General features: G+C 36.7%; 1 protein-coding gene and 1 non-coding gene across 12 annotated transcripts in view; one reads left to right on the top strand and one right to left on the bottom strand.

Moving 5' to 3' along the window:
- RELN (reelin) overlaps window positions 1-25,101 on the top strand; it is a 530,878-nt gene that overhangs the window by 235,996 nt on the left and 269,781 nt on the right. For 9 of the 11 annotated variants that reach the window (XM_077158967.1, XM_077158900.1, XM_077159048.1 and 6 more), the window contains 2 exons: window positions 9,916-9,948; window positions 12,672-12,750. In XM_077158967.1, the coding sequence (XP_077015082.1) occupies window positions 9,916-9,948; window positions 12,672-12,750 (112 nt within the window). Of the gene's footprint in view, window positions 1-9,915; window positions 9,949-11,438; window positions 11,560-12,671; window positions 12,751-25,101 lie in introns of those variants that run through there. The other 2 variants (XM_077159092.1, XM_077159145.1) reach the window with 2 other exon arrangements.
- Window positions 16,024-16,094, bottom strand: TRNAR-UCU (transfer RNA arginine (anticodon UCU)). The gene has a single exon. It is a non-coding gene; the product is annotated as a tRNA-Arg (tRNA).

Raw genomic sequence — 25,101 nt, 5'->3', positions numbered from 1 at the left:
ACGTTAATGGATTAAATTCCCCAATCAAAAGACATAGACTGGCAGAATGAATTAAAAAACAGTGCCCATCTATATGCTGACTCATTTTAGACCCCAAGACAAGAATAGGTTGAAAGTGAAAGGTTGGGAAAAGATAGTTCATGCAAACAGCAGTCTGGAAAGAGCAGGAGTAGCTATACCAATGTCCAACAAATTAGACTTTAAATGTAAAACAATTAAAAGACTCAAAGAATGACACTAAGTATTTAAAAAAGGAACAATTGAACAAGAAGGTATAATGATCATAAATATTCACGCACCAAGCTACAGTGCTCCAAAATACATAAGGCAAACACTGAAAACACTGAAGGGAGAAATAGACACCTCTACCATAATAGTTGGAGACTTCAATTCCCTTCTGTCATCAATAGATAGAACATCTAGACAGAAGATCAATAAAGAAACAGAGAATTTGAATAATACAATAAATAAACTAGACTTAACAGACATTTACAGAACATTACACCCCACAACAGCCAGATACACATTTTTCTCATGTGCTCATGGATCATTCTCAAGGATAGATCATATGCTGGGTCACAAGCAAGTCTCAATAAATTTAAAAAGATTGAATTCACATAAAACTCTTTCTTGAATCATAATGAATGAAGTTGGAAATCAATAACCCAGAAAATTCACAAATGCATGGAGGCTAAAACACACTCTTAAACAGTCAGTGGGCTGAGAAGAAACTACAAAAGAAGTCAGTAAATATCTCAAGGTATAAGAAAATGAAATAACAACTTATCACCGTTTATGGGATGCAGCAAAAGCAGTGCTGAGAGAGCTATTTATTGCCCTAAATGCCTATATTAAAAAAGAAGGACTGGCAATGGTGGCTCAATGGTAGAATTCTTACCTGCCATGTCAGAGACCCAGGTTCAATTCCCAGAGCCTGCCCATGACAAAAATAGAAAAAGAAGAAGAAAGAGAAAAATTTGAGGAATTAACTGTTCATTTGGAAGAACTACAGAAAGAACAGAAAACTAATCCCAAAGTGAACAAAAGAAAAGAAATAACAAAAATTAGAGCAGAAATAAATGAAAACAATAGAGAATATCAACAAAACCAGAAATTGGTTCTTCGTCAAAATCAATAAAATCGATGGACCCTTACTTAGGTTGACAAAAAACAAGAGAGAGGATACAAATAAATAAAATCAGAAATGGAAGAGGGGACAGAACCACTGACTCTGCAGAAATAAAGGAGGTAATGAGAGGATACTATGAGCAACTGTATGCCTATAAACTAAACAACATAGATGAAATAGACAACTTCCTAGAAAGGCATGAACAACATTTACTCAAGACGAAATAGATTACCTCAACAAATCAATCACAAGTAAAGGGGTCAAATCAGTCATCAAGAAGCTCCCAAAAAAGAAAAGTCCAGGACCAGATGGTTTCACATGTGAAGTCTACCAAGAATTCAAGAAAGAATTAGAACTAAACCTGCTCAAACTCTTAAAAAAATTTGAAGATGAGCGAAAGCTACCTAACTCATTCTATGAAGCCAACATCACTCTAATACCAAAGCCAAACAAAGATTATATGAGGAAAGAAAATTACAGATCAATCTCATCAATATAAATGCAACAGTCCTCAACAAAATACTTACAAATTGAATCCAGCAGCACATTAAAAGAATTATACACCATGACCAAGTGGGATTTATTCCAGGTATGCAAGGATGGTTCAACATAAGAAAATCAATTAATATAATAAAGCACATCAACATATCAAAGTGTAAAAAACACATGATCATCTTGATTGATGTAAAAAGGGTATTTAGCAAAATTCAACATCCTTTCTTGATGAAAGTACTTCAAAGGATAGTAATAGAAGAGAACTTCCTCAACATGATAAAGGGAATATATAAAAATTCCACAGCTAACATCATCCTCAATGGGGAAAGACAGAAAGTTTTCCCTTTATGATCAGGAACAAGACAAGGATGCCCATTGTCACTATTGTTTTTCAACACTGCTGGAAATTCTAGCCACAGCAATTAGAGAAGAAAAAGAAATACAAGGCATCAAAATTGGAAAGGAAGAAGTAAAACTCTTAGTGTTTGCAGATGATATGATATTATATGTCAAAAATCCCTAGAAATCTACAGAAAAGCTACTGGATAATAAATGAGTACAGCAAAGTGGCAGGGTACAGGATCAACACCCCAAAATCAGTAGTGTTTCTGTACAATAATGATGAGCAGTCTGAGGAAATCAAGAAAAAAAATCCATTTACAATAGCAACCAAAAGAATAAAATATTTAGGAATAAATTTAACTAAGGATGCAAGAGACCTATACACTAAAAAACTATAAGAAATTGCTAAAAGAAATCATGGAAGACCTACATAAATGGAAAGGCATATCGTATTCATGGATTGAAAGACTAAATATAGTTAAGATGTTCATTCTACCCAAATTGATTTATAGATTCAATGCAATAATAATTAAAACCCCATAAATTTACTTTGCAGAAATAGAAACCCAATAAGCAAATTTATTTGGAAGGGCAGAGTGCCTCAAATAGCTAAAAATGTCTTGAGAAAGAAAAATGAAGCAGAAAGTCTCACACTCCCCAACTTTAAAGTATATTATGAAGCTACAGTGGTCAAACCAGCACAGTACTGGCATAAAGATAGATATACTGACCAATGGGATCAAATTGAGTGTTCAGAAATATATTCTCTCATCTATAGATGGTTGATCTTTGATAGGGCCTTAAGCCTACCCACCTGGCACAAAGCCACATCTTCAATAAATGGTGCTTGGAGAACTGGATATCCATATGCAAAAGAATGGAAGAGGATCCATATTTCACACCCTATATAAATTAAATCAAAATAGATCAAAGACCTAAACATTAAAGCTAAGACCACAAAACTTTTAGAAGAAAATGTAGGGAAATATCTTATAAATCTTGTAATAGGAGGTGGTCTCCTAGACCTTATACCCAAAGCTTTGAAAAAATAAATAGATAAATGGAAACTCCTCAAACTTAAACACTTTTGTGAATCAAAGAACTTTGTCAGGAAAGTAAAAAGGCAGCCAATACAATGAAAGACAATAGTTGGAAACCACATAACAGATCAGAGTTTAGCATCCAGAATATACAAAGAAATTTTTCAACTCAAAAACGAAAGGACAAACAACCCATTTTTTAAATGGGCAAAAGACATAAACAGACACTTCTCAGAAGAGGAAATACAAATGGCTAACAGGCACATGAAAATATGCTTAACTTCATTGGCTATTAGGGAAATGCAAATAAAAACTATGATGAGATATCATCTGATACCCACTAGAATAGCCATTATGAAAAAAAAAAACAAAACAGAAAATGATAGGTGCTGGAGAGGACGTGGAGAAAGAGGCACACTTATCCACTGTTTGGGGACTGTAAAATGGTACAAGCGCTCTGGAAGGCAGTTTGGTGGTTCCTCAGGAAGCTGAGTATATAATTGCCATATAATCCAGCAATCCCATTACTTAAGTATATATTCAGAGGAACTGAAGGCAAGGACAAAAATAGACATTTGCATACCAATGTGTTGCTCTTGCATTATTTATGATTGCCAAGAGATGCAAACAGCCCAAATGTCCATCAATGGATGAGTGGCTAAACAAAATTTAATATATACATACAATGGAATATTACACAACTGTAAGACAGAATAAAGTCATGAAGCATGTAACAATGTGGATAAACCTTAAGAACATTATGCCGAGTGAAATTAGCTGAAAGAAAAGGATAAATACTGCATGTTCTCACTAATATCAACTAACATTAATGAGTGAACTTTGAGAATTAAAATTAAGAATACAGGTTATCAGGAGATAGAAATAGGGTAGAGCTTTGGTATTTGGTGCTGAAGGAATACTGATTTTGCAACAGGACTGATTATAAAAATTCAGAAATGGTTAACACAATACTCCCTGATGGTAGCACAATAATATAAGTACACTGAATGAAGCTGAATATGAGTATGATTGAGGGAGAAGGGCTGGAGTCATGTATGAAGGAGAGACAGAGGATACAGACTGAGATGGTATAATGTAGGAATGCCTAGAGTGAAGATGATGGTCATTAAATGTACAGATAAATAAACACTTTTGCCTGAGGGAAAACAAATGAATGTCAACATTGCAAAATGTCGAAAATGGATGGTATATGGAAAAAGTACAATCAATGCAAGCTAGGGTTTATAGTCAACAGTAATATTGTAATATGCTTCCACTGAATATAACAAAGGCATTATGCCAAAACTAAATGTCAATAGGTAGAGGGCACGAGGGAGAGGTATGGATTCTTTGTGGAAGGAAAGACAATGTTTTTATATAGATTATGGTGGCAAAGGCATGTCTATATACTTAGGTTGGATTGTATGATGTATGAATAAAACTGTTTAAGAATGAGCAGAGAAACAAGTGCGAGAGAACATGTGGAGAAAGAGATGTACCTACTCACTGTCGCTATGGAAACTGAGAGGTGCAGCCCGTTGGAGGGCAGTGTGGTGGTTCCACAGGAGACTGGTTGGGGCAGGGAGGGGGGGGTTGCCATATGATCCTGAAACCCCATTGCTCAATATATACTTGGAGGAACTGAGTGTGGGGACATGAATGAACATTTGCACACTAGTGTTTCTGGTGGTAGTGATTGTGATCCATAATGCGTGGAGGTGGCCTAAGGGTACAATGACTAAGGAATGGGAGGGGAACTATGGTATTTACGAACAATGGCCTACTGAGCCTAAACAAGAAGGAATGAAGTTGTGAGGCATGCAACTAGGTGAATGAACCTTAAGAGGTGTATGTTGAATGAAATGTCAGGAGCAAAATGACAAATATTATCAAGCCTCACTAATATGGACTAAGTATAATATAAAAACTTGGTGAACTAAAGTTGAGAGCATGGGTTATCAGGTTGGAGCCTACAGTAAAAAGGTCCTAGATTGTAGGCTCTTACAGCAGTCACATATATTCAGGAGGTGTAACTGTTATTTCTAAATTCTGAGATACTGAGCTGTTGGTATATAACCTGGTCATTTCCAGAAACTTCAGGTAGTTATGTGACAACTGAGACTCAGAGTTAGAGCTCTGAAGCTATAAAAGTCAGCAGTACCCCATTCAGAAACTGTTTAAAAACTTGTAAAACAGATCAGACCTTGGCTAGAGATATGAAGGAAGCTGATCTGGATAGGGCTAAGGTAGATCAGAATACAGGGTAAAGGATGATATTGTCCATATTGTAAAACCTCAAGTTTGAGACCAAGGGGAGAAATGTTCATTTGGTGCAAAATTTATATTTTGGATAGCATATTGCTTATTTTAATTTGTATGGTCAGTTTAGTTGAACATCATAAATACATGGTATCTTGAATAGGGTGAGAGATTTTTTTGGTTTGTCCAGTTTAGTATGATGCCCTGATATATTGCAGGGTAATTTGGGCAATGAATAAAGTATTTGTGAAGTCCCCTTAGGGGAATGGAGAGAAAGGAGGTTATATTCACCTCCCCATTTGGAGAATTTCTGATATTCCTGCAAGCAGTGGGGACAATGAAATCAGTAGGCTGAGCCCTCGATCTTGGGGTTGGCCCCTATGAAACTTATTCCTGCAAAGGATAGGTTAAGTCTGCTTAAAATTATGCATAAGTGTCACCCTCACACAACCTCTTTTGTTGCTCAGATGTGGCCTCGGCCTCTCTCTTTAAGCCAAGTTGGCAGGTGAACTTACTGCCCTCCCCACTATGTGGAACATGACTCCCACGGGTGTAAATCTCCCTGGAAATATGGGACAGAAATCCTGGGATGAGTCAGGACCCAGCATCATGGGATTGAGAAAGCCTTCTTGACCAAAAGGGGAAAGAGAGAAATGAGACAAAATAAAGTTTCAGTGGCTGAGAGATTTCAAAGAGTTGAGAGGTTACCCTGGAGGTTTCTCTCATGCATTATATAGATATCCCTTTTTAGTTTTTGGTATATTGGGGAGTGGCTGGAGGGAAGTACTTGAAACCGTTGAGCTGTATTCCAGTAGCCTTGATTCTTGAAAACAATTGTATAAAGATATAACTTTTACAATGTGATTGTGTGATAGTGAAAACCTTGTGTCTGATGTTCCTTTCATCCAGGGTATAGACATATGAGTGAGATATATGGATAAAAAATGAATAACTATAAGGGTTAAAATAAATTGGATAGATGGAAATACTAGTGGTCAATGAGATGGAGGGGTGAGAGGTCCGGGATGTATATGTTTTTTCTTATTTCTTTTTCTGGAGTGATGCAGATGTTCTAAAAATGATCTTGGTGACAAATACATAACTATATGATGATATTGTGAGCCATTCGTTAATGGCTCACAACCATGTATGGACTGTATGGGTGTGAAGATGTATCAATAAAAATGTTAAAAAAAAAGATCATTAAATTCACTATTTTAATGAATATTTAATGAATATCCATCTATCCAATTTATTTTAACCCTTATAGTTATTCATTTTTTATCCATATATCTCACTCATATGTCTATACCCTGGATGAAAGGAACATCAGACACAAGGTTTTCACTATCACACAATCACATTGTAAAAGTTATATCTTTATACAATTGTTTTCAAGAATCAAGGCTACTGGAATACAGCTCAACCGTTTCAAGTACTTCCCTCCAGCCACTCCCCAATATACCAAAAACTAAAAAGAATCTCCTGTTTCTTTCAAGACTTCCTTAAACTGGAAATGATTTGAAACATTTGTATGTGTATACTGAAAGATTTTAACAACTGTATCCATGATACTTTTTATAGCGTCTGCTTCAAAAAACTGAGCATAAATATTTTGTTTGTATCACATGTTGGTTTGAAGCAATAAGACAAACTCAGTCTCTTGTTTTAAAATGCTATTAAGTCAGGGGTGCAAGGGTAGTTCAGTAGTAGAATTCTTGTCTGCTGTGCAGGAGACCCAGATTCGATTCCCTGTCCATGCACTTCCCCAAAAAAGAAGAAAAATTTCAACAAATGGTGCTGTGATAATGGGATACTCATATGGAAAAATAATGAAACATAAAACCTGCCATATAGCATACAAAAAAAAGAAAGAAAAAAATGCTGTTAAGCCTAGTTTTAATCTAACATAGCAGAAACTCTTGCCCATTATGATAGAAAGTAGTTTTTCATATCTGGCTGAAATTCTTCTTTGACCGATATGATAAATTTTAAAATATCTAGACCATGAATTCTAATTTTTAGACAGTGAATTGACATTTCCTTATAAATTTGAAAGGCCTTTGAGAAAAAATTATACCTAAAATATTATTGGGGAAGTGTCTCTTATCTAAATCTAACTATTCATCTAAATCTAACACAAAATATTGGATTTTTCAAAATTTGAATCAATCTTTGCTATTGGTGGAAGTATCTTGTATTCTATATTCAGTAGCTTCACTGAACATGAGCTACCTTCTATACTATTCCAGTTGTAAAACTAGCAACTTCAACCCTACTCAAGTCTTCATCAGTAGCATGGCTTCATTTTAAATTTAAAAATTTATCTATGTACATTTAATATAAACTCTAAAGGTAGTTTAGTTATGTTATACTTAATATGTATTTCAACTTAATTACCAAATATAATTTACATAGATATCACTGTAACTCAAGTTGTCTGCATAAAATATTCAAATAAACTCATTACAATATTACATCAGCGCATAGAAAAGTATCATTCTACCTGAATCAGTCCACTGACACCCTTAGGTCAACGCTGTGTTTGTGTGTAATAATAGAGATGATGGGGCGGGCCACAGTGGTTCAGCAGGCAAGAATGCTTGCCTGTCATGCCAGAGGATCCGGGTTCGATTCCCGGTGCATGCCCATGTTAAAAAAAAAAAACTGTTAAAAAAAAATAATAATAGAGATGATGTACATGCTTGACATGTGTGGTACCATCCGGCAATAACTTACATGGGGTAGCTGTTAAAATGTAGTGTAAATGTCTGTTTGTGTCTTTTGCACACCAATGTTTATAGCAGCATTATTTACAATTGCAGGGAGATGGAAACAGCCAAAATGTCCATCAACAGACGAGTGGCTAAACAAACTGTGGTATATACATAACGATGGAATATTATGCAGCTTTAAGACAGAATAAACTTATGAAGTATGTAACAACATGGATGGACCTTGAGAACATTATGCTGAGTGAGACTAGCCAAAAACTAAAGGACAGATACTGTATGGTCCCACTGATATGAACTGACATTAGTGAATAAACTGGGAATATTTCGTTGATAGCAGAGACCATCAGGAGATAGAAACAGGGTGCATCTTCCAGGAATCTAACCCAGACTCCCTCATGGAAGGCAAGCATTCTACCACTGAACTACCCGTGCACACTATGATACAGCATACTTTTAAGTTTAATCTGCATTATTAACATTTTTCTCTATCAGTTTCTTTAATCTAGATAATCAACAAAGCAATAAATCAAGCTCTTATTTGTAAATGCAGTGTAATCCTATCAAGTTAATAAAGTTCTGTTTCACAGAAAAAAATGTATATATTTCATTTTGGTTAGTTTCTTGGTGTGTGCATGGTCCAGGACTCAAACCCAGGTCTCCCTCGTGGAAGGCGAGCATTCTACCACTGAACCACTTATTTTGGCTAGTTGTTTAATTTAAATGTAGAGGAAATGAAGGAAAGCACTGAGTTCTCCCAGCACCCTGGCCACATGCAGATGCTCAGTAATGGACTAGGTCCTGCTCCAGCTGCCCCTCCGCTGGAACCCGTGATCATTAACTCCAGTTCCACACATCCACTTACTCCGCTCCTCACTGCATACATACCCTCTCTTTGCTAATCACTGGTCAGCTAGGCCAGAATCCTGGGGCTCATCTTGGACTTCATCTTCTGCTTTACCCCCGTGCCCAAGCCATCACTCAGTGTTGTTGGTTCTATCTTGTCACACCTTTCTCTCTTCACCACCACCTGCAGCATCTCCCTTATTTTACTAAAATGGCTCCCCCAGAGTTCTCTCTGTTTCCGTCTTACCCCACCCCCCATCATCGCCTGTTCTCATATTGTTGTCAGGTTACCCTTTCTTAAAGTTTGTATTTGAACATGCCACTCCTTTGTTCTCAGATGTTCCAGGATCATTGTGCTTTTAGGGTGAAGTACAAGTTCCTTGGTATTTGTTTTCATGACCTTGTTCTTTCAGTCTTTCCAACAGCACCTTTTCTACTCTCCTCTCAAACTTTCATCTGCTTGTGCTGAATTTCTTGTAGTTCTCCCAAAAGACCATCCTCTCTTGCTCTCTATACTGTTCCACTTTCACTTCAAAGAGAAGCATCTCTCCCTTCCCTCGGTCCTTCCTGGCTTCCTCCCATTAGTCTTTCAAAACTCAATGGAGAAATCATCTCTGGGAAGCCTCTCCTGATACCCCACTTCCCCTGGTCAGGCTGGATTTGCTCTTCTGTCCCCCCACCTTGTGGGCACTCTATCATACACATACTACACTCTGTCCTAGCTGCCCCCTCAGACCGTGACCTCTGAGGGCAAGGATAGTGTGTTTCTCTTATTTCCCTAACAGCCAGCATAGCTCCTGAGATGTAATGGGTGCTTGGAAAGGGTTTTCGCAGATCCATAGGTTATCCTATCACATTTATGTTGTGTGTTGCAAGGAATAGTTGACTAAACCATATAAGTAACTATCCTTTGTTTACTAGAACTTTCCTTTTATTCCTCTAAAAAAGCTCTTTTTGAACATGTGATTTGTTGAATGTAACCTAAATTTTGTGACTGTATTTATGATTACTGCTGGATTTTGCTTTTGTTATTAATCACCCATCTTTCCCTTTTTTCCCTTTCTCAATCCAGCTCCAACAGAGGCCTCCATGTACCCACATCTCGGTAAGCATTTAAGACCCTGATGTCATTAGTCTTAGTGCTTGATCTTGTTTCACTCAGGCTATGTGGGAAGATGCTACAGAGGTGAGGAAACTCTACCCTCCCTGACTCATTGATTATTCCTGAATATAGACTCGGGTCCAGATAATCCTTGAGCACAGAACCTCGCAGAGGTGGCAGTGATGCTGCCCAGCTGGGGCTCTCGCAGTGCGTTTCACACCTGTTAGTAGCCTCGTCCTTGGAATCCTGGTGGGTGTGGAGCAGACTGCCCCTTTGTGGAGCCTTCACTGCTGACTTTTCCCCCAGCCCCTAACCACCATGATAGTAGGGGATGTAGGCAGTGGACAGAGAGGCCCGTGTGGCAGAATTGATCATTTCAGATTTGAGATTTCTGCTTAAATTAGGACTGGGTTATAAGAAGATAATGTGGTATTTTCTTCAAAAGCTGTGTAGATATCTAACTGTCCTTTTTTTTTCATGGCATCATGTAAATAACGACTCTCATTTTCCCTGTGAACTTTTCATAGTGCCATGTACCTAGTAACCCACAGCTCTTGAGGCAGGGTAATGTAGTGGGTGCTGAGTTTGGGGCCAGAGTGCCTGGGTTTATCTCACTTCTACCACTTACAAGCAGTATGACATTGAGCGAGTTACATAAATCTTCTGTGCCTCATCGTTAAATGGAAGCAATAATAGTACATACCTCATAGGGCTGTTATTAGGATGAAATAGATTTGTATTTGTAAATGTACAGTCAGTGCTATACAATGTTTGGGCATAAATAAAGACATGTACAAATCACCCCTGAGATTTACCCAGTTGTCTTTGTCAAGTAGAAAACAAGTGATCTTTAAGAGTTAAATTTCTCATTTGTGTCAGTGAAGACTTATTTTAAAAGCAGCTTCCTACACTACACTATTTAATAGGAATGAAAGGAGCTCATCTTAGCTGGTTCCAGCCTTTTCAGATGCTTCTCACTGTGAGACTTCCAGATAGGTCAGTCATTTGTCTCTTGGGCTTTTCCTTTCAACCTATAAACCCAATTAATTTATTTTTCTCTTTGGAAAATCTGCCTTGAGAAGCTCTACTTTTATGTAATGCTACAGCTTGGGGCTCTTATTTGGCAGACTAACGTAAACGCTTAGAAGCGTGCCTTCTGGCAGCTGAAACAGGCTGGTGACCTGCAGTGGCCCAGCAGCGTCTCAGCCAGGTTGAGTGTCTCAGAGAACTGCACCCTGTAGGCATTTCAGGTACTGTATCTAATCTCTGGGAGACATCATTAAATCACTCCAATGCACAGAATAGATCACAGCATTCTCTCCAGTGTAAATCCATAGTCCACTCGTTCTCCTGCCTAAGGCTTCGTTTCTAGGTAGCCATTCCTCTCAATATGTGCTAATTCACAGGTTTCCAGTGACTTCATTATGTGCTCACCTGCTGATTTACCTGTTACCATGAAAGGGGCCTAGGTCAGCAATTAGTGGTGACGTCATCAAAGAGCACTTGAAATTATGCTTCCTGAGATTTGGACATGTTTTTCATTACCTGGTAATCAGTGAATTATTTTTCAGTGAACAACAACAGAATACCCAAAAAATATCACCTTTGGACAAAGTAACAAAAATTTTCGTTGTTTTTTTATTAATCAGATGATGTACTTTTTTTTTTTGTCTTTTGTGTTTTAGATGATATACTTCTAATTTTTCCAGAAAGCATGGGTTAACTAGACAAAATTATAAAGGCACAGAGAGTGTTGTCAGACAAAATTGTAAAGGCACCGAGAATGTTGATTGGTTGAAATGAACTCCCTCAGTAAACTGTGGGTATAAGATGAGAGGTTTTTTTAAAGTAGTAGATTCACTGTTTACAAGTTTAAGTAGAAATAATTATCATTTCTCACACAATCTTAAAAATGCACACACTCATGTTATAGCTGACCATGAAATAGTTTTTACTTGCCTACCCTCTACTCCATAGAAATATCATGTTCTCTACAATTTATGAAATAATTCTCTGTTCTTGGCATGCCCAAAGTTCTTCTAGAGCTTAAAAATGGGTATTCAGTACAGTTTCAAGTGTTGTGATAATATATTTAGAACTTTGGATGATTTCTGGTCTTCTTCCTGACTTCTAATATGACTTTATTTGGTGATTTTATTTATTTATATGGATAATTTATCTTATGTAGTTCATAGAATTTCTCTCTAACAATTTAAAACGCATTAAATTTTTAGAAACAAGCAAATATAGGGAATGAGAGAAAGAGATCCAGGGTAGGAGAGAAAGAAGAAGTAGTACAGCAAATATCAGCAACCTTAGTTAAAAATAAGTAGCCAGAATGTTCCTCTCCTTCCTTGCTTTAATATGAAATTAGACATTGAATTTCCCCCAGATAGTTTCTTGGGAGCTGTTGACGGGTATATGGGGGGCCATGAGTCCTGTGTTTGGCCTCTCCCTGTGGATTAGTGCTGACCCCTTCCTGCCACTCGACAGTTTGGTAGGTTTCTCCTTGGGAGCCGTGGCTTCCACACTGCTAGGTTTCTAAGAGGAGAGCCTTTAACCTTGTCCCTTAGTAGTTTAGGGGCAAAGTAAATATAATCAGCTGCTCAGTTAAACTCAGTTTTAATTTAAAATGCTGTCCTTCTTAGTGAATGTAGCATATTGACACTTTTGTTTAGCAAAATATATTGCTTTAGTATAATTTTTTCTAAATGTTTTTCCTTTAGCTGAAATACATAGTGACAGTGTTATCCTCAGAGATGACTTTGACTCCTACCACCAACTGGAATTGAATCCAAATTTATGGTAAGTTACAGAAATGTGCCTCACTTTGGTTTATTTTATGCAAGACATGGTGTTGATTGTTCCCTTAAAAATTATTTAAAATTAAATTGCTCTTTGGCACTAAGGTATTAATGAAAATTGTTAAACTATGAAACTGGAGTTAATGCAGACTGCATAATGTCTATTTTTGAACTTCTTTAAGAATGAATCTAGGTTCCTCAAAGCCATGGGTATAGTTGTATGTTTTCTCCAGTTGCGCAAGTGCTATGTAAAAGAAAACATATATTTTAAACTGTCTAATAATTACACCTTTGCCAAATGAAAGCGGGACATGATTTAACCTGGAATGACAGGTGATTTGAGTCATAATCCCAAATAATTTCTAAGTTCTAGGGGGTACCTCATTATTTATACTCCAGTCTCTCTTTGGAAGACTGTTTAGATGTGACTTTGTAGTAATTTTGAGAGCAAAGAAATTATGAACCAAAACTCAGTCATTAAAAATTTGTTGAATATATCTATAGATGCATGAAATCATTGGCAAATCATTACATTTTTGCTGGATATTGACTCCGAACTACAGTCAATCAGCGTGATTTGGGGGCCTCTCTGAGTTTGGATTTTCTGTGATACTAAACTTTTTTTGCATAGACAATTGAAAGTTCAAAATAGAAATGTTAATATAAACTTTCAAATTGGAACTGAAATCCAAGCTGTACTCAGAGCTAAAAAGAGAATGATAATTTCATCCTTGAATGCCAGCATGTTATAGTCATTCCAGTTTTGTTTATTCTTACTTACTCAACGATATTAGTAATAATCATTCTACTTAGTTAGTAAATTAAAAGATAGGATCTGTCTCTCAAGCAGATTATGGTTTAGTAGAGGAGACCCTAAAAACACATTTTTTAAAAATTTGCAATACAGGATAGAAATCTCTGGATGATAGAGGGATACAAATAACATGCCATAGGAGTTCCTCAAAAAAGGAGAGATGGCTTCTAGTGGGGGGTTATCAAGAGAGTTTTGTGGACTCCCAGGGGGATGAGCCTAGCCCTGGCATCATGCAATTGAAAATGACTTCTTGACCAAAAAGGGAAAAGAAATGAAGTAAAACAAAGTTTCAGTGGCTGAGAGATTTCAAATAGAGTCGAGGGGTCATTCTGGAGGTTATTCTTGTGTATTATATAGACATTCCTTTTTAGTTTCTAGTTTATTGGAAAAGCTAGAAGGAAATACCTGAAACTGATGAGCTATACTGCAATAGACTGGATTCTTGATGATGATTGTAAAACAATAGCTTTTATCATGTGAGCATATGAAAACCTCTTGACTGACACTCTCTTTACCCAGTGTATGGGCAGATAGGTAATAAAATAAAGAATGGGGGGGGGGTAAGGGGAATGGGATGTTTTGGGCATTCTTTTTAATTTTATGTGTATTTTTGTTGAAGTAAGGGATATGTTCTAAAATTGTGGTGATGAATGCACAACTGTATGATGGTACTGTTAGCCATTGATTGTATACTTTGGATAGATTATTTTGTGGGTGAATATATCTCAATGAAATTGTATTAAAAAAAGAATTTCATGCGGAAAATGGCACTAGACCTCAGTGTTGATGATGACATGTAGAAATATGAAGTTTGGTGTTTCAATGCTAAATAAAGGAACTTTTATACATTTTCTAGAGAGAAATATAGGTTAAGAATATAGAAAAAACTATGATCAGACTAAACAGTCACCAAGTCTTGTAAATTATGTGCCATTTAAAGAAACAATTTATCAATAAACTTTGCTTTTCTATGAATATATCCTAAATATAAATTTCTTAAAATAAGTTGAAAATCTTCATTATGAAAAGGCAAAAAGCTTTATAAACACATCTTTTATCCTTGAAAAATTATCTTCTTTTCCTGACATTTGGCTTTTTATATTCCATTAATATAGATGTTATCAAATAATCTGTTTCTTTCAAGGCAAGTTCACTCCTGCCAAGCTAATTTATTTTCTTCAGTGAATTTTCTTGACAAATACAAAATGTGACTTTTATGTGGTTCAAATTGTTGTGTTTTAAATCAATAAAATTTGATTGATTTTTTTCACCCATTTTTATGACTGATCTGAAATATGCTTTCTTGACCAAAGTAATGGATTTTGTGTCTCTTTTACTTAAGCTATGGTTTTTCCTACTTCTTTAAAAACCTTTCTTTTTAACTTTAAAATGCCAAGTGCTCCAACAATATCAAATATGTCCCAGAGTAATTTTAACATATCCCTTATTGTCCACAATCTCCTTCATTTGACCTCTGTGAGATTTCACACACACACACACACACAACACACTGAATCTCCCATTATTTTGGAGATAACTTGAACAAAAGGTGGCAGAGGGCAGAGGCTCTGAGTTCATGCCAATCTGTTTGACTTTTGAGTGAGCCACTTGCCAACAGGATACCTTAAAAAAGCAAAACACTACTTCATCTCATCAGTAAAACTGAGTATAATACTATCCTCTCAGTATTATTTTAAGGTTTGATGAGTTAATGTGTGTTGAAAGGTCTGGCACTAGGCCTGGTATATTGTAGGTGCCCAATACATTTTAGTTCCCTCCTCCCCTTTTTCGCTCTTTCCCTCTATCCCTTCATCTCTCTCTTTCCCTCCTTTAGTTTATCTTTCCTTCCTTCCCTTTTGCTCTTCCCCCCTCTATCCTTCCCTCCTTCTTTCCCTCCCTCTCTTCCTCCCTCACTCATGTAATAATAATATATATTTTTATTAATATATCATTATCAATATATAATAATACATTATTTATTATTATAAAATATAATTTATAAAATATAGATTATATTGTAATACATTTAATATATTATATATTTAATAAAATTAATAATATATTATCAATATATAGTTATAAATATATTAATATGTATGACTAATATAATTTCCACTTATACAGTAATATTAATATAATATTTATAAGTGAAAATTAACACAAATGAGCATATATCCTATAACACATATAGTTAATTTGATATTTATTTTTCATATAAATATAATAAAAGAAGACTTTGGGACTCCATTAAAGAAATTAGCTGAAGACCATTTTAATAGTAATGATTTTTGGTGATATCTGGGCCTTGAGGAGACAACTCATCCGATGTGCAAATTTGCAAAGGGGTGTTTGCTATGTGGTGGGGTCACATTTCATTCTTTTTCCATGTGACTGTCCTGTTGTTGCAGCACCATTTGCTGAATTTATTTTTATTTTTATTTTTTTGGGGGGGAAGGGGAGTGCATGGACCGGGAATCGAACCCAGGCCTCCTGCATAGAAGGCAAGAATTCTACCACTGAACTACCCTTGCACCTCCCTTAATTTGTAATTTTTAAAGGCGAGCAAAAGGTGAAATTAAAAAACTAAGGTTAGGTCTGTGCAGCATGGAGAGGTAGATCAGTTTAAAAGTTAAAATTCACTCACAACTTATTGGATTCCATTAATTCCACCTAATGAAATCAACTTTTTTTTTTTTTTTTACCTTATTTCCTGTAATTCTCTAGTATCCAAGTTTTTATCTCACGTACAAGTATTTGCACAAAAAACACAGGTGTCATAAAATGACATTGCTGTTACTATGAATGAACGTAACAGCTAAGTTACAATTCCAAGTGTTTGACAGCATTTGGATTAGAACTAAGAAATTATATATTACATCAATTCATTACATCATTTCAATACTGAATGTATTATCTATCTACTTAGTTTAAGTAGATTTGATTGTAAAATCAATAAAAGTACTTGGTGAAAAGTCCAACTAATGCAAAAATATAAACAATAAAAAGTAAACCTTTCTCCCACCCTAGATGCGTATTCCCTTTCTCCAGAGTAAGCAACTGTTAGCAATTTCTGTTTGTCCTTCCAGAAATTGTTAATGCTTACTTAAGAGTAGTACTTGTAAATTCTGTTCACAAGCTTGACTATCAAACCAAACTTCTTTTATCCCTTCTTATGCTAATTTAATTTATTTTTGTCATCCTTCTACCGGGTTGGTAGGAACTTAATTTCAGTCGATTCTGACTTGCCCTTTCCCATTTTTTGATGTTGTGTCTAAGTTTCAGGGGATTTATTAGCACAAAGCAGGGAGTAGGGTGGGGGAGATACTACTGATCTCCCTGTCATCTCTTCCTGCAGGTACCCAACTGTGTTATCTCCTTCCTCTTATCTAGCCCTCAGTCACTGGCCCATACAGACAGTCCCTGTCCTAACCACTCCTTCTGGGCAATGGCTCTGTTTTGAACCCTGCTTGTGGACACAGAAAGTGTGCTGCTACTCCCAGGGCCATGGCTTCTTTGAAGTGCTGTGTTCTCGTCTGCTACCATACAGCTATGGTCCTTCTGCCTCCCTGACGTGCAGAGCAGATTCCTCTTGCTCTTTGTCCCCAAATCTTTCTGGAACTCTTCTAGGGAAGTAGCCCTTTCATCCTGCACCCCCAGCTGCTTCTGATTGCCCTGTTTGAATTAGAGATAAGAAGGGATGTTACAGGAGACATAACAAAACCCCTTCAAGGGAATATAGTGACAGCTTAGACTAGGATAGTTTCATTGATGAGAGTGAGTTCTCCACTTGGACTTTGCCCTGATGCTGGACCACACACAGCTATGTTTCTGGACCACAGTAGTAACTTCATTGATTCTAATGTGCCATTGAACCTGAGAAGGTGAGAGAGTGTGCGGATTGAACACCATTTTATCAGCACTGTTGACAACTCCCCGTCATAAAGTGTGTTCCCTATGATTGCTCTACTGACTGTGGAGGGGGTCCTGGTGTCCTAATCATTTAGAGGCAGTTCTTTTTATGAGTTAAAATATTTTAGTATGAGCCAAACACTGAAAAGCAATCTTGATTTTTTTTTTCAAAATGAATGTCTTAGTTTGCTGGTGTTGCCTTAACAAAGTACCACAAACTGGATACCTGAAAACAGCAGAAATGTATTGTCTCACAGTTCTGGAGGCTAAAAATCCCAATCAAGGTGTCTGCAGGGCCATGCTTGCTCTAAGCCTGTGGTGCCCTGGAGGCGGCATGCCAGCAGTCATGGCATTCTTGGTCTGTTGCATAACTCAGTCACTGCCTGTGTCACATGGCTGCTTTCTCTTGCTGTCAGTCTGTCTGGGTACAAATTTCCTCTCCTTATAGAACACCAGTCATTTTGAATTGGGGTTTACTCTAATCCAGTTTGTCCCTATCTTAACCAACAATACCTTCAAAGATCCTATTTCGAGAGTACATGGGTGGTTCAGTGGCAGAATGCTCGCCTTTCATGTGGAAGACATGGGTTTGATTCCCAGACCATGCACCAAAAAAAACACACACACAAAAAAAACAACAACAAAAAACAGATTGTATTTCCGAAAGGATCATATTCAGGAGAATGGATGTTTGAGCTTGGGCATATCATTTTGGGAGATACAACTCAATCCATAGCAATAAATATACCTAATAATCAAGAGCTGAAAACAGCCCAGGTTTTCATCAACAGAAGAATGGATAAACAAACTGTGATACATCTATATGATAGAATGCTACTCAGCCATAAAAGTCAGTGAATCGCTTATCATTACAATAACATGGATGGATCTTTAAAAACCATGTTGTATGAAAGAAGCCAGACTCAAGAGTTCATACTGTATGATTCCACTTATATGAAATCTAGAAGAGGTCAAGTTATCTGAAGTCATAGAATTCAGATCAGTGGTTATTTCGGGGCAGGGTGTAGTTCATAGGGAAGGGGCATGAGGGAACTTTCTGGGGTGATGGACATATTATATATCTTGAGAGGGTGTGGGTCAAATAGATGGGTATATTTGTCAGAACTGGTGTGCTGGTTTGAAAGGATGTATGGACCCTAGAAAAGCCATGTTTTCATCAAAATCCCATTTTGTAAAGGCAGAATAATCCCTATTCAATACTGTATGTTTGAAACTGTAATCAGATCATCTCCCTGGAGATGTGATTTAATCAAGAGTGGTGGTTAAACTGGATTAGGTAACGACATGTGTCCACTCATGTGGGTGGATTTTGGTAAGTTTCTGGAGTCCTATAAAAGAGGAAACATTTTGAAGAATGTAGGAGATTCAGAGAGAGCAGAGAAGAATGACATAGCCATGAGAAGCAGAGTCCACCAGCCAGTGACCTTTGGAGATGAAGAAGGAAAATGTCTCCCAGGGAGCTTCATGAAACAGGAAGCCAGGAGAAGAAGCTAGCAGATGATGCCGTGTCCACCATGTGCCCTTCCAAATGAGAGAGGAACCCTGACCGTGTTCACCATGTGCCTTTCCAGATGAGAGAGAAACTCTGACTGTGTTCGTCATGTGCCTTCTCACTTGAGAGAGAAACCCTGAACTTCATCGGCCATGCTGAACCAAGGTATCGTTCCTTGGATGCCATTAATTGGACATTTCTGTAGACTTGTTGTAATTGGGACATTTTCTCAGCCTTAGAACTGTAAACTAGCAATCTATTAAAATCCCCCTTTTAAAAGCCGTTCTGATTCTGGTATATTGCATTCCAGCAGCTAGCAAACTAGAACAACTGGAAAAAACTGTCACTTGAGATCTGTGTATTTCACTGCATGTAAATTTTACCTCAATAAAACTTTCAATAATCATAAGAAAAACAATGGGAAAACATCAGAAATAGGAGATATCTCTGATTCATTACTTCAAGTTACAAGAGTTCAGACAGAGAAAGAAAGAACTGATGGAACTAAAAAAAATACTATTCTTAAAAGTGTTTACTTTTTTAAAGAAGTATCTTTGCCCTCTAAGCAATTACAAAGTCAAAGAGGAATCTTTGTTTTGCTTAAACAGATGATCTCTTTAATGTGTGTTTTCTGAAGATCACAGAAGGCGTTGAGAGCTATACTATCAGTAGACTCTGATGGGAAACGTAGGACTGTAAAAACATGATGACAAATGGCAACTAGATGACAACAGATGTTTTCCCTCCAGCACAGTGATAGAACAATACCCGTGGCAGGGATGCTGTATGCAGCAGAGAACAGGGAAGGACAGGAGTGGCTCTTGAGAAAGCCACTTAGATAAGTGAGTTTTGATGCAGACCCGGCTTTTCAGCAGGAAGAAAGGCCCTGTGGGATGTGAAGACCTTCATCAATTGGTTTGTGATACAGGGACAAACCAGAATTTACAGGGATGCTAAAACCATGGCTGGCATTGCATAGGATTGCTTGAATTAAGAAAAGACATTTCCACTTTTATGTTGAAAGATTGCGTTACAGGGTGAGGGAAATAGAGATCAAAGAATGCAGCATCTGGTATTCTCTTGAAAATGCTAATTTAGTGGAGCTGTTAATCTGAAATAGAGAAACAGAACGGAAAAGATTGGGTGGTTTGAATGATCAAAGTCCATTTCCTTTGAGGAAAAAAAGTCTGAAAGAAAAATATTCGATTGCTAAAATTTTAGGATGGGCGCATTATAACTGGGGTTTATTCTGTGATTAATAGCCCATAAGAGAAAAGAAGTCAAGCAGCAGACAAGGCATTTGTAGTTGATTAGCTCCTCATAAAGAACTGCAAACAGAAAGGACTCCATTATTTAGAAGCAAAGTGTGGAAAACCTAGAATATAAGTGGTGTCTCCAGATAATGAGAAAGAAGTAAGACTGATGAACAATGTCACTGAGAAAGAAATTGAAAAAAAAATGCTTCCACTTTGCTTAGAGTCCACCAGGCCCCTCGGCAGCAGCCCGGGAAATAGTGCTGGGCAGAGGCAGCTCTAACCAGTTCCTGTGGCCAGCACCACTGCTGACGCATTTCAAAGAACTGTTTGTTGTGATCCTTTAGAAGACACGTGACCTAAAGGGCTTCCCTGATGTGATGCATAGCATAAACCTGACTTTTTTTCAAGAGCTGGTGACTCCAGAGATCGTGAGTAGGTGAGAAAAGAGTGGCAAAATAAATGATTTCTCTGATGATAGACCCTTGCTGGAACCTCTGAATGAATAATTTGGGGGTTGTGGAATATTCTTTAGATTTTAAGAGTTTAATGATCCAATGTTCAGATCTTGTGTGCATTTTTATTGTCCTTTTCTCTCACATCCTCCCTTTTGATTTCTTCACCTCTTTCTTCTTTCTCTCAGTCTCTCACTCCTCTTGTTGATAACTTTTTCCTCTTGGTATGCAACTCTGCCCTAACCTTCCCCTCTTGCTTCCTCTCCAAGCTTCCTCCTTTTTCCTTGACAAGATGTAATTGCTCTGGGGAAAACTCCCTGTACAATAGAAAGGTTAACAGTAGGTGTCCCACTAATAAAATAAGGTATGAATCTGGAGGCTTATTATTTCCTTTTTTAATCTCAGTTTTAGACGACAGAAACAAGAGCTCACTCAGTGGAATTAAATGTCAAGTATATTTGAAACAAGGAAATATTTCTTCAAGCGGCATGTAGTGGAATTCACCCTAGTAGGAGGGCTGAATATTATGTGCAGTGGTAAGATTATAAAGGGGCTATTTTTAACCCAAATAATATTTGCCTTTGTACCTGTTAACAAAGAAGAGATCACATTTTAAAACTCTCTAGTGAAATAAGAAGAGTTCTCTTACCTTCCTCGGTGAGAAAGTAATAAGAAAGAACGAGCTATAAATGGAGTTTTTCATTTTCACGTTTAAAATATGTGTTAGCTTCTTAGAAAAAAAGCATGACATCGTTGAAGGTGATATTCTTCTCAGTCTTATAGAGTGAACTTTCCTTGCTGTTTTTCTAAAAATATCCCACATTTACCAAGATAATATGATTTTTTGAGATTTATTTCGTAAAAGCTTAATCTTTCAGTTTTTGAAAATGATCAGTGTAAGTTGCTTATAAGTAAATAGTCATACTCTCTTTATTATAAAATTTAGCCTCTTTATTATAAAATGTGGTCAAAAGTTTAATGTTCTGGTTATTGAGGTTTGAATGGAAGATTCAAAGCACTCCAGTGTCTACAGAAGTCAGCAGACTGCCCAGCTAGAAACGGCCTCCAGGGTTCTATTTATTTTGATAGATTCTCCAGTCCCTGATATGACCTTGCTTTGCCTTGCAAACATCCAGACTTTTGTCAGCACAAGCAGTGTGATTCTGTGCCTAGGTGTTATCTTTGAGTCAGGGAATTGTAAGAGATTTTTATTTTCTTTTTCCAATTTTAAATAACTTTTTATAATGCATCTGTGTATCTTTTATACTCAGAAAAAAATGTTAAATTTATTTTAATATATCTTTTCAGAAATGCTGGTAAATAGACAGTTTTGGCTCATAGAATGCTAGATTGCTTCTTCTGGGGCTGAGCCCCAGACCCTGACCCCTTCAGAAGCAATAAATTATGGATGATAATATGATGTCTTAGGTCTTGGGGACAAATGGCATGTATCTCAAATGAGAATTTGATGATAACTGATAGTTAGTGGGTTTCCAGGTGATTAACTTGTTTCACCAGAGTGCCTGACTAAAGGCTGAGTGATTTCACTATGATCTAAAAAGAAGAATGAGCTGTGTCATTAGACTTGCTTTTGAGAAAATATTTCAATTTATTTGTCGTAATCGGCATGATGTCACCACTGACCATTCATAATTCTTCAGTTGTGCAAAGGAGCTCAATTCTCTCATTAATCTGCCTCCTCTTTCCTGTATCCTGAAAGCCTCCTGTGAGTCACTGCAGAATGTGGGGGCTCCAGACCCCAGGGACATTTCACTTCTGATTTCTCCATGGCTACCAAATGGGTGCCTTGGTAGATTTTCATGTCAATAATTTTAAATCAGGATTAAAAACATAATTATACTTTCATAAGTGTACTCTCTACAGCTCAAATGCACATCATGTATAATTCTTTGTCCTGAGACAAAAACAGCTACCTAAATAATAGAAAACAAAGAGAACTGAGATCAGAAATAAGTTTCAAACTTAAAAGGAGCTTGTTGAAGCAAGAAACAAAACCCCATTTCAAAGCATTTATCTTTCTTGTATGTTTATGGTTTGACCCTTGTTTTCTTCATCAGCAAGTACCTGTCTTTATAATTAGTGTTTCTTTTAAGTTTTTGTTATTAAGAAAATACCATATCTATGTAATAGACAATGGTGAATTTTCTAAGGCTGTACATAGTCAAAGGAATATCGAATTAGATTGTTACTTCATTTCAGCAAATTCATTCTTTAAGTTTTCTATGAATTCCATGTCATTTCTCTTATTTTTGTACATTTAGTTTGCAAAACAAAATCTTTTTATCCCATAAATGAAAAAAGAATTTTTAAGAAAAGTCATTGCAGATTTTCACAATAAACTCTAGCAGTAAAAAAGATGACAAACCTTCTTAGAAATGCACATTGTTCTTGTAGAATTGGAATTCTTTGCTCTTATTGGCTCCATCAGGGCGGAGTGGGAAGAATACTGGACAAGGGCCTGTCTTCTGGCACTATTTTATTTTGATGAGACTGGGTGATATCCCAGGTCCCATCTAACCTAACGTTCAATGATCTGTGAACTCTAGTAATAAGTAAGTTTCATGTGAAGCCTAAGCATGTGGTAAATGGGTTCAAAGAGGATTCAGTGAATTCAGGGTGATCAGGCATGCTCGTGGTCTTGGAGGATAGCAAGTGTTTCCCTTAAAACGTTATCTACTCTTACTGTTCATGGCAGAATAATCTTTGAGGTGAGCGATTTGTATGCTGAATCATATTTGTCAGATTTTTATGCTCTGTTTTCATATTAGGAAATATAAAAAGAGGAGGAAAGGTTTCTGAGATTAGAGAAACATTTGGTATCAGGTTTACTGTTAGGCAGAGCAAAAATCTATTTCTAATCCTTAGACTGAGAGGTCATAGACCTTTTTAAATTGAAATCAAGAGTGTTTAATCTAGATTATTTGAACTTCTTCCTTCCACATATCTCTGAAGTAGAATATGTTATCTAACTTTTCGAAGCCCATCATTTTTATGAGAGAATGAGAAAGTAGAAGAAATTCATTTGTGAAGCCACAGATTTAAATGTCAGGAATAAGCAGCAGTATATTTTTGCTATGAACCTGCAGAAAATTGAGCCGCTCATCTTCCAGCACAGTGAATGCCAGTCCTTAGAATTCATAGTAGTCTTCCATAAGGAAAGATTAGAATGTCAGACTACTAGCAATCTTCACAGAGAACACCCTTCGGATTTAGGTCCCTAGCTGTGCTCAATCAAATTAAATTGTTAGGCACAGAAGCGTTTCAAGAGAATGAGGAAAATAGGACTAAAAGATTGCTTAGATAATTAGGTATTATTTTAAATTCTAGGGTGAGCCAGGAATTACTTTTTTTGGAATTTGGATATTTACTTACATCTTCAGGTTTTCTATGTTCACCATTTGTATGCATGACATGGAAAACTATTTTCTTCTAGGAAGCCGTGTCCATCATTTAAAATTTGTACCAACTAGTCTCTGTGAGCGTTATTATGTGTATCAGGAAATTATGATCTCTTTTCCTTTATGATAGTGGCATTCATATATATATACTTCTACAATGCTTAACTTTAGAAATAGAAGATACATATTAGAAAGGTCATACTATAGATTCACTATCAGTATAGGTTAGTTAATATGGTCAGTACAGATTAGTTAAGAAATTGAATAGAAATGAACCTCATTGCCAATAATCATGGAAAAGTCAGCAAGGACAGGCTCAAATTTATATATATTGGATGGTCAGGACCTGTCAGAGCTCTCCAAAAACCAGACTAAGAATATGATTATACCCCAAGGATCTGATCTTGGGCCTTTTATCTTCTCACTTTCTACACCCTCCCCTCCCACCTCCCATGATTTCGATCAGATCCTAAATATCATGAGTCCCCATCTCATTTCCCTGAAGTTCAGACTCATACAATGTCAGCTAATCATCTTCAGTTGCCACATATCCAGAAAGTCATTTCCAAGACCTGTAATTCTCTAGAGTTTTATTGTCTAGTATGGTAACCACTAGTCATAATCGGCTACTAAGCACTTGGAATGTGGTTCATCTGAACTGAAATGTGTTGTAAGTATAAAATAGACCTCACAATTTGAGGACAGTATGCAAAAAAAGATTGTAAACTATATTGTTAATTTTTATATGTGACGTGTGAAGATATAATCTGAATATACTGCATTAGATAAAAATATTGTTAAAATCATTTTCATCTCTTTCTTATTATTTTTTAATGTCACTATTAGAAAATTAGAAATTACATGTTTGGCTCACTTGCATTTCTATTGAATGGCAATACTCTAGAGTGTGTCAACTTTTCTCCATCCTCACCTTATTCCAAGATGTTATTATATCTTGCATAGGTTGCATCAGCAGCCCTCAGCCTTTT

Source organism: Tamandua tetradactyla, chromosome 1 (genome assembly GCF_023851605.1).
Source record: "Tamandua tetradactyla isolate mTamTet1 chromosome 1, mTamTet1.pri, whole genome shotgun sequence".
Lineage (NCBI taxonomy): Eukaryota > Metazoa > Chordata > Mammalia > Pilosa > Myrmecophagidae > Tamandua > Tamandua tetradactyla.
This window is presented reverse-complemented; position numbering and strand designations above follow the sequence as displayed.